We start from the raw sequence: 10902 nt of genomic DNA, 5'->3' as shown, positions 1-10902 counted from the left end.
TGCGGCTGATTACATTTTGTGTCTTCCCACTTCCTAAAAGTCTCTGCTAAGATTGACAGTGAAGATTCTCTGTGATTGACAAGACTGTTGTTTCGAGAAAGTATGGCATTTATGGTCAAATAAAAAAGACTTAACCCTTGTTGAACAAGAATTTACTATTCCTCACAAATCACAAAAGATACTTTTGTAAGTTGACATTCCCAAGTAATTAGATAAATGAAGGACCACAGATCATAGCATCAGGAACATTTACCATATAATACAAAGATGCCATTTTGAGGATGAGAGGCATGCCATCACAGAAATGTAACTAAACACGTTATGTCCTTTAAGGCAATGGAATTTTTGTTGACATTGTTGATATCACAGGAGAAGCTCTCACATCTGCAAATCAGTATTAATCGGAGACTGTAAGCATCAGAAATTTGCTTGTTCAGATTGATACTGAGGAAAGAACTGGCTTTCCAGACCCGAACAAGTTACACAATTATGTTCTTTCAGCAGCAATCTTTGAGTAGCAATCTTTGAGTCAGGTTCTACTGGCACTCAGCATTCCCAAAATTATGGCCAGGTTGACAAATCCCTATAAAAAAACTTACTGGAAATGAAAGAAAGTGCTGAATACCTTATTGATGTAATCGATGAGAAAAAAAAGAAATGGAGAAGAAAGTCTTGCTGATGGCTTCAAGGAAATTCTGGTCTATCATTTGGCATTTTAGGAGGAGGAAGTAGTGCACCATCATAACTCTGTATAGTGGTGATGGGGTGCTGCTGACCTCGCTTGAGAGGTTCTGAATAGGTGAGGAAAAGATTTCAAACACCTCCTCAATCCCACCAACATGCCTCCCATGAGGAAGCAGAATCTGGGATCTCTGAGGTGGGCTCTCCTATCTCTGGGGTTGAGATCTCCAACTCCAGGGGTGGAGGAGATTCACCTGGAGTTCCTAAAGGCTCTGGATGTTGTGGGGCTGTCTTGATTGACATGCGTCTGCAACATCGCATGGACAACAGAGGCAGAGCTTCTGGAATGGTGGACTAGGGTGGTGGTCTCCCTTTTTAAGAAGAGGGAACATGGTGAATCACACTACTCAGTCCCCCTGGTAGGGTCTATTGAGGGGTGCTAGAGAGGAGGTTATATCGAGAAGTGTGGTGTGGTGCAACAGTGTGGTTTTTGTCTTGGCCATGGACCCATGGACCAGCACTACTCCCTCAGCAGGGTCCTCAGGAGTGAATGGGAGTTTACCCGAGTCTACATCTGGTTTGTGGACTTGAAGAAGGCTCCACATCACATCATCTTTTTCCAATGAAGACTGTCTTCATCTCATTACCTCTTCCTCTCTAACACCAATAGCCCTCACGTCTTCCCTCACAACATCCATCAACCTTCTCTTTGGTCTTCCTCTCACTCTTATTTGGAAGCTTAATCCTCAACAAATTTCTCTCTCTTTTCTCTTTTCTCTCTCCTCTAAACATGTCCAAGCCATCGAAGTCCACTCTCTCTAACTTTGTTTCTGAAACATCTATATTTGGCTGTCCCTCCAATGAGCTAATTTCGAATCCTATCCAAACAGCTCACACTTAGTGAGAAACTCACCATCATAATTTCCGCCACCTTGTGCTCTGCTTCCTGTTATCTTTTCAGTGCCACTGTCTCTAATATACAGCCTAGCATCACTACTCTCTGATAACCTTTACCTATCATTCTTTTGTCACATTACTCACCTGACAACTACCGCCAGATGTTTCAATCTTCTGTGATCCATTTGTTCACTTCCTTTCCATGCTCACCATTGCTCTGGATTGTTGTCCCCAAGTATTTGAAGTCATCCATACCCGCTATCTCTTTGTGCTGTAGCCTCCACTACTCTCATCTATGCACTTATATTTGGTGTTAATTGGGCTAATATTCATTCCGTTCCTTTCCGTAATCACCCTAACCTGCTGCAGATCCTTTGCATCACTATCCCTCTGTCTGCCCAACTTGGAGAAATCCTTTTCTCTTTCTTTAGTGTGCAACCTGGTGTACATGTCCTCATATGTCTCTTTTTTAGCCTTCACCACCTCTACCTTTGCTCTATGTTACAGCTTTAATGGCCAAGTATGCAACTACAAGGAATTTGTCTCCGGCAGTCGGTGCCGCCCTGGTACGACATTCACGTTGAGTATGGCGAAGAAGAACAAACTAACTGACAAGAGCAAAGAACAACAGACATTGAATTAAAAGGGAACTATTTCTTATAAGAGTCACAGTTGTGCAAAGATGCCGTCTTCTAGCATTTAGATTAGTTAGAGTGCATCAACACCTCAGATTATGTGAAGCTTATACAGAGTGCCCTTACCCGTTCGCTGTTAACCGTTATAGAACAGTGCAATGACAATTTGCAAAGGGTGCAGTTTAAAGTGATAATAATACAGGGAGTTCTGGGTTTAAGACGGTCTCGACCCAAGATGTTTCGACTTTACGACACCTGAGTCTTCTCGGCCTTTGTGGCCTCAGCACCATAATGTTTCTGCTGAGCTCATGCACATGGCTTATCTTATCTACACATTATGGCCCAAAAGACGAAACCTGTTTTTTTTTTTTTATTACCGTGGAACCAAAGCTTAACATCATAAAAAAATAATAATTAAAAAAAAAACGGAGAAAGGATTAACACCGATGGGCAAGACGGACATAAAGACTTGGGCTTCAGTCAGATGACCGTGGCGATTATTATTAAGGACAAAGCCCGTATTTTAGTGCACGTGAAGGGTTTCATCCCTATGAGGGATACAGTGATCATGAAACAACTTTTTTTGTGAATAAAAAAAAAACAAAATAAGCAACGTTCTTCGATCATTGCCGATATGAAAAGATTAGTGACGTTATGGATTGAGGATCTGAATAACCTAGGCTTAAGATCAGTTCATTAAGGGAAAAGGCACGGCGTATTTGCCTAACTTTGAAAGAGCAGAAAGGAGAACGGGCCAACGAACCTGGGAGCCAACTTGCGGGACTCCATCTTGAGTGAAAGGCCTCTTGTCAACAGCCAGACGTGCTGGCCCACTTTATAGGTTGGTGACTTTCTCCTTGTGCGCTCCACTGTGGCCTTGTAGTGCATCCAATCCGCAGCAGCAACCTTCTGGCTAGCTCCTGTATTCCACCCAGCAGAGCTACAAACTCCAGGTGCTGTGATCGCAAGAGGCCAGGCACCAAAGTCCAGTCTCCATGTTTTGGTTGACCCATTCAGGCATGCATTGACGTATTCTTGTATGTCCTTTCTGAGGTTCGGCCACAAAAAGCGTTGCCCCACCACTGACTGGGTCTTGGCCATGCCTGGATGACACACCGTCCGATTCGTGTGGGCCCAGTCTATCACCTTCTTCCTCAGTGCGGATTAAACGGTGTCATAAATGAGATCCTCGAATTAATCCAGGGGACCCTCAGAAGGTATGATCATCCAGAACCAACCCGTCGAGTCTCTGGATTCCAGCTATCACCTCAGGATGCAAACAGACCTATTGCCCTCCAAACGAAGAATTTCGGTCAAGAAAATTGACTTTCTTGAAAACTGGACAATTTAACATGAATTTCTTGTGCTCTTGTGAAAAAGCGCTCCTGTGGCATTAAAGCAGCTTCCAGTTGTTTCAATTTTCTCCAGTAAGCTTGTCATACTTAGCATGTTGTGTCTGGAAGCGCAGCATGACAATGAATTCTTTGAAAATAGCCAGTCTCATGGCAAACTCGGCAGGTTTCATTTTTCACTCAAAAAACACTCAAATTTCCACTTGTTCTGGAATCTGCTGCACATGCCCCCAACTGTTCTCTTTTTAACTTCAGTCGCAGTGTTTGAAATGGGGTGTGATGAAATGATGACAAAAGATCAGATGACAAGAGCAACAAGGATGTTGCCACAGCGTTACTGCCATCTTATGGTGAAATATATAATTGCACACACATGCAGTCAACATTGATGTTTCTTTTATTGTTTGTTTGTTTTTGTTTGTTTGTTTGCTTGTTTTGCAATGATGACACACTTGGCACTTATAACACTGCTTGCTTAGGGTAGTTATTCAACTTACTGTCACCAATTGACATTCATATACACACTTATGATGTTAAAGGGGAATTCCGGTGGTTTGGATTAACAATGTATCCAATAAGTCATGTCATATGTACTGTATCTTGAAAATGTGATGTTAATTCTCTCTCATTTAATGGTGATTTTCAGAAGATTTTTATCGTCAATTACGTATTTTCATAGGTGCTGCCATTTTGGCGAGTCACATGACGTACGTGCACAGATGTGACGTATTAGATGTGGCAACAAAGGCTCACTTACGTTGGGAAACAATCATGGGCAGTGCTTATTTCTCTGATTTATCCTTATCTGATGAATAAATAGCAGTATCAGATGAACGGGAAGACAGAGGAATACATCCATACATATTTGAACCTGTGGATGTAAATAATGTTGAATATTCGGATGGTTCTTCGGACGGGAATGTGGAGTCTGACTACTCGAGGCCAACACGTGGGAAATTAAGTGCATAAACTAAGGCTCGGTTAGATTCCTACACAATCATGGACAGTGCTGATTTCTCAGATTTATTCTCATCTGACAAAAAAATAGCAGTATCTGTTGATCGGGAAGACAGGGCAATATGTCCATACAGATTAGAAACTGTAGCTGTAAATAATGTTGAATCTTCGGATGGTTCTTCTGACAGGACTGACGCGGAGTCTGACTATTCAAGGCTGACACGCGGGACATTAAGTGCGTAAACTAAGGATCGGTTACATTCCTACACAATCATGGACAGCGCTAATTTCTCGGACTTATCCTCATTTCTTGAAGAAATAGAGGTATCGGTCGATCCGGGAGATGGAGGAATACGTCCATACAGATTTGAACCTGTGGCTGTAACTAATGTAGAATATTCAGATGGTTCTTTGGACGGGAATGATCCGAGTCTGACTACACGGAAGCCGACCCGCGGGACACACCATTCATCCATCCTATCGATTTTGGAGTGCGTTTAGGCCAGCCAGCGGAGAACTGCACTGAAAACAGCACTCGTGGCCATGAAGGATGGTAGAACCCATCAGTGAAAGGTAAGCCTTATATTGTGCGAAAGATTGTTTTAGCCAACAGGGGGCTGGGTTCCGTGATAATGAAATGACTTTTGGCTTGGTGGAAGTTAATACTTCCTCCACAACAGCAGCACGGTAGCTCAGCTGGTAAAACATTGGCCTTACAATTCTGAGGACCCACGTTTGATTTTTGTGTATTCTTATATTTTTTTATGGAGTTTTGTGTGTGTGTGTGTGTGGTGTGTGTGTGTGTGTGGTGTGTGTGTGTGTGTGTGTGTGTGTGTGTGGAGAATTGTGGAGTTTGCATGTTCTCCCCGTACCTGCGTAGGTTTTCTCCGGGCACTCATGTTTCCGGTCCTTAAATGATTCTTTTTCTTACTGGGCAGAACATGCCACTGAACATCCTGTGGATTATTTCTTTCCGAATTATGGCAAAATTTCGCGATACAGTAAGGTATTTTACTGTGTTTGATCGTGGTGGTACCGCATATGAAGACACTACAAAACCGGTGATGATTTATTTCTTTGTTGCGGCACTTAATACGTCACTCCTCACACATGTGACTCGCTAAAATTGGGTCGCCTATGAAAATTCGTAATTGACAATAAAAATCTTCTCAAAACAACATTAAATGAGAGAGGATTAACATCCCATTTTCAAGATACAGTACATATGACCTATTGGATACATTGTTCATCCAAACCACCGGAATTTTCCTTTAATATATCCAACTATAAAGTATAATTAATATATACTGTAAGTATCTGCGAGCAACAGTATGCCTTCATGCTTAGGAAGAGTACCACAGATGCATTATTTGCCTTTGAGGATGCTCGTGGAAAAATACAGAGAAGGTCAGAAGAAGCTACATTGTGTCTTTGTGGATCTAGAGAAAGCTACAAAGAGTACCAAGAGAGGAACTGTGGTTCTGCATGGGTAAGTCTAGTGTGACGGAGAAATATTTTAGAATAGTACAGGACATGCATGAGGGCAGCAGAACAGTGGTGAGGTGTGCCGTAGGTGTGACAGAAGAATTTAAGGTGGAGGTGGGACTGCATCAGGGATCAGCTCTGAGCCCTTTCCTGTTTACTGTGGTAATGGATAGGCTGACAGATGAGGTTAGGTTAGTGGAATCCCCTTGGACCATAATGTTTGCAGATGACCAACCGCCTGGATTTTGAATGGACCATACACATTCATCCCCCATTCTTTTAAATGCACCACATATACCTACCTATGGAGGGCAGTGGATCGTAGATTAGGGGTGGGGGCTGTTAGGGAGTAGTGCCTGGGATCCCCACCCCCTTCACTTCACTGGCCTTCCAGATTTTAAATCCACCACACCACTCAGAGGGGGCACTGATTCATGGGGTAGGGCCAGCGACTGCCTGTTGGGGACCTTGCAGTCATAATAATAGGGGTGGGGGGGTCGGGGTGGCTTAAGCCTTTTTCATGCCACTTGTTGTCAGATCGTTGTATGTATCCACCCACCCTACTTTTGTAGGTAATCGCTTTGGCCTAAGTGTCTGAGTTATTCTGGAAAAGACCCTGCATGCCAGTCATATTCCCAAATAAGATTCTTTATGGGTTGAGGAGGGGCCATTCGCATCTCAGTGAGCGGTGGTTTCAGTCGAGGGGGGATGGGAGGAAGATTTTGCCATGGTGTGGCCTGGAGTCCAACATTGACAAAAGTTTTCACCCTATTCGTCAGACCTAACCGACGTTCCCTCTAATTTTTCACGTCTGAGCAAACACAGTAAGCCCCTGAGCACTCCTTCTGACCACTGTGAGCAACATCAGATGCATGCACTGTGGTCAGATCAGTGTCATCCATGGAAGTACATGACTCATGAAAAGATTCAGATTACAGTACTATTTACATTCCCATCAGAACAATTTAAAGAACAATTTTAGTCGTGTTTTTGTAAACTTACAATGAAAATGTCAACAAACAAAAAAATACATTGCTAAACAAACCAAGCCAACTATGAACTATACATTTGAAAGTTCGCTCCCAAATTTGTTTAATTTTTTTTAATCCACAATGATATACCTGTGTTTTTCTTAGTGTAAAACTGAATTATTGCTTGCAGAATATCTTTAGCAATGAATGTTGAAAGCTGAATGATGCTCCCAAACTGTTTTACGGCTAAAGTTATGTTGCTTCCTATGTTTAAAATACAGAAGTAGGTTTGTGTGCACCGCATTTTCTGTGCTTCCATCCTCAATCAGGCTGTGCCATCGTGAAATTTTAACATTTACACACATCTCATCATGCACGTTCTACTTTGGCTTCAGACCTGACCTTTCTCACTCGAAAAAGAGAAAATCTCGTCCAGTTTCACCAATTTTTCTTGTATTGTTCACATAGTCCGAGATTCATGGCATCTTAAAGCAACAGCATTTCTTTTTTTTATTTTTTGCCATTATTATGGAGCGTAAACACACAGCATGTCTAGCTCCTCTTTGCACTACATTCCCCAGACTCTGTTCCTAACTAAAGCACCGGTGGTGGGCAGCACATAAGGACACTGTCATTATAAACCACATTGATAGGCGGCATAAGTATTGTTAAGTATTGTAACATTTGCAAATATGAGTGTTTTAAGAGCTTTTAAGAGCTTTTAAGAGCGGAGGGTGCCGGTGTAAGATCAACTAGGCAGGAGAGTGTGTGGCCGAGCAGCAGGTCGTTGTTGGAGAAAGTTCCCTGTGCTGCCGAAATGTTCATTAAACATCGCCTAAAAGACCCCAGTCACTGCTCCTTTTTTACAGTACGTATGTGGATTGTGTCACTGGATGTAGCAACTAGTCATCCCTCACTCATTGAATCACATTGCAAAATACCACTGTACTTTCAATTTGTGTAGGATTTTTTTTTTTTGTGCACAACACCGAATATCTGCAGTAAGCGCAGAGGCTACATCAGGGGTGTGCAAGTGCACAACATTGGACGTAACATTGGATTTATGCTAGTCAAGAGTGAGTTTTGCATCAGGCTTTGCTCCAGTGGGGCAGGGAGAGATAATGGAGATTTAAAGTGCTGGCTCATCTCATTTATCATTTGGTCCTGAAATTGTTTGGATGACCCTAACGAGTCGATCTGCCCTTTGTCTCACCTTATCTCTTGTTCCTCTGATTGTGTGGAAACAACTTCATCATTTTGTTTTTTAGTTATGTACACATTTCCATTATGTTTTTTTTTTTTTGGGGGGGGGGTGAATGACATACACAGTAAAAAGAATGTTGGCAGCCAATCCATTACCCCCTTGTCATTTTGACAGAAACCGTCCACCTTGTAAAGATCTCTGTGCTCCCAAAAGTGGAGAAATTGTTCGTTAAACTCACGGGGAGTGCAGTACACATTTTTAAGAGATATCAGACACAGAATATATGTGCATGAATTTGAGGAGCGGAGGAGGAAGAGTGAAGCTCCAGGGAGAAGAGATAGTGAGGGTGGACAACTTCAAATGCTTGGGGTCAACTAAACAGTGAAGAAACTGGTCCAAGTGGGGTGGAACAGTTGGCAGAAGGTGTCTGGTTTTCTATGTGACAGAAGAGTCTGCGCTAGGATGAAGGGCAAAGTTTATAAAACAGTGGTCAGGCCGAAACAACAGGAAGCAGAACTGTAGGTAGCAAAAATGAAGATGCTGAGGTTCTTGCTTGGAGTGAACAGATTAGATAGGATTAGAAATCCTCCATCTATATAGTGTGTATATGTATATATATAAATCACATTTATGAAAGACAATTGTTTGCCAACAAAAATCAATTTATATAATACAGGACATATTCACATAAATTTCTACATTTGACATATATTTTGGTTATCACCAAATGGACCATTTTTAGTATGAACTGTGAAATTAGACAAAATAATGCAAATTTATGCTTTCAGTATTACAGTTTCCATTGGTTTTTAGCTTCAACAAAATGCACACAGCATACGAAGAGTAAATAAAACAGAATGGTTGACTTTAATGGTTATAATTTCCTCGTCATTTCTCATTTTTAATGAGGCGTTGGGAGAAGTTGCTATTTTTACTCTGTTACTATACAGTTGGATCAAGTTGGACAGGATCCCACGCTGACAGCTCCACTGACCAGAGCCGCATCTCTGAAGCTAATGCCGCTGTTGTCGATCATCAGGTTCCTCATACAACCTACGTAAGGTTCGTTGGTTACATGCCTGCCTGTAAGGGAGGGATCTGAGAGGACAACAAATGTTTAGTAACTAATGAGTAGAAAAAAATAGATATAATAACTCTGTTATAATAACTCACGTGGATCTCCACCTATGAAAATATTTCTGGTGCTTGTAGAGTGAAGATTAAGAAATCCATCCACACTATGGACCTCATGGTCTACTTGCAACTTGAGAACGTCCATATCTCTCATTACTGTGATCAGACAAGACAGAACAGCACAAAAGAGTTAATTTAACGGAGCATTTTTTGACCAAATTTCTGCTTTAATGTATTTCATGTAAAATATACTGCAATATATATTTATTTGTTGAAAAAAAAATAAATAAATGATAAATGGAGCCTCTTCCCTAATACAGTAAATACCCGTTCCTCTTTATAGTTAACTGAATGCACATGACCAATATATGAGTAACTAAGGTACAGTATTTAAAGTGAAATTCAATAAAGCTGTCATGAGCAAGGCCAGGCCACTGCCATGAGGGGCGTGGCTGGGCCACTGCTCTGGGTGATGCCACCTCTGACACTTGTCGCAGCTCATTCAGCACTCTAATTGACTCGGCATTTAGTTTTAGAATTTGTCACTGGCATTTGGCAGTTCGTTGCATTGCATTTACTTCATGTTGGATTCTCCACTATTGTGGGTAAGTCTAGTGTTGAGCTATCCTTAGTCACAACGATTCTATCCCCTTTAAGTTTGACCACATCTTGTCAAGTTTCTTAGTTTGTCTCACAGCCTTGTTTTGGACTGCCTTTTGGTATCGACCGATTTCTGGAATAAAGCCACTTTGAATATTATGTTGTTCCCAGGAACTCATACATTTGGGTCCACCCCCGTGTCACTGATTCCTGACAGAATGAACTGGACCAAGCAGGGAAGACGCGGCGTGCCCAGCCAGCCTGAGGACCAAGCATCTCCTACCCGGGTGGGCTCCGTTATTTTGTACTCGCCTACCGCATCATCTGCACCACCCAGGTGGCCTGACTATATTCCGACCACGACCCGCTCGCCACCAAATATTTTTCTGGACTCAGATTTTCCTCTCCTGGTGATCAGTCCCGGTCAGTTTATTTTGCCGCCCATTGCTTCCAGCCCCTGAATGCCTTCACACTGTGCGTCCAAGTCCTCTTCTTCGAATCCCTTCTGGGGATCCTCGGCTGCCCGATGACCACGTTCACCCCTCGTTGGCGACCGATCCTTGGCCACCTCACGACCACGCTTCAGCGGTGACCGATCCTCGGCCACCCAAATTCATTGATTCCCATACAAAATACTGAAAGCCCATTTAATTGTATATTACTGTATTTGTGTCTGACTTATTTTTGGGGAGTGATACTGACCTGCAATTCTATGCCAGTGGCCAGTACAAAGACCCTGTCTTGGAGAAACTGTTGCCAATAAAACATGTGCTCCGTCACTCAAAACAACCAGCACCTGGAAAAAAAAATAAAATAAAATTATTTTCAATTCAACAACTTATCTAAGTTTTTGAACAGGAATATATATATATATTTTTTGTTTGTTTTTTGTAAAAATGTGATAAATATTCTCAGAAGTGGGACAAACTCATTGCTTTGCAAGCCAAGAGTAATTCTCAAATCCTTGCCCTTAAGTCCCAAGTTAA

At 42.1% G+C, this 10902-nt stretch overlaps 1 protein-coding gene across 3 annotated transcripts in view; it reads right to left on the bottom strand.

Annotated features, from left to right (window-relative positions):
- Positions 1–8647: 8647 nt before the first annotated feature.
- Positions 8648–10902, bottom strand: part of lama4 (laminin, alpha 4) — a 124860-nt gene continuing 122605 nt past the window's right edge. The window contains exons 38-40 of one of the 3 annotated variants that reach the window (XM_061811823.1): positions 10619–10712; positions 9356–9472; positions 8648–9280 (exon numbers count right to left, since the gene is read on the bottom strand). In XM_061811823.1, the coding sequence (XP_061667807.1) occupies positions 9138–9280; positions 9356–9472; positions 10619–10712 (354 nt within the window). In that variant the 3' untranslated portion in view covers positions 8648–9137. The remainder of the gene's footprint in view (positions 9281–9355; positions 9473–10618; positions 10713–10902) is intronic. The other 2 variants (XM_061811824.1, XM_061811826.1) reach the window with 2 other exon arrangements.

Source organism: Syngnathoides biaculeatus, chromosome 23 (assembly GCF_019802595.1).
Source record: "Syngnathoides biaculeatus isolate LvHL_M chromosome 23, ASM1980259v1, whole genome shotgun sequence".
Classification (NCBI taxonomy): domain Eukaryota; kingdom Metazoa; phylum Chordata; class Actinopteri; order Syngnathiformes; family Syngnathidae; genus Syngnathoides; species Syngnathoides biaculeatus.
Note: the sequence above shows the minus strand (reverse complement) of the source record. Positions and strands in the feature narration are given on the sequence as shown.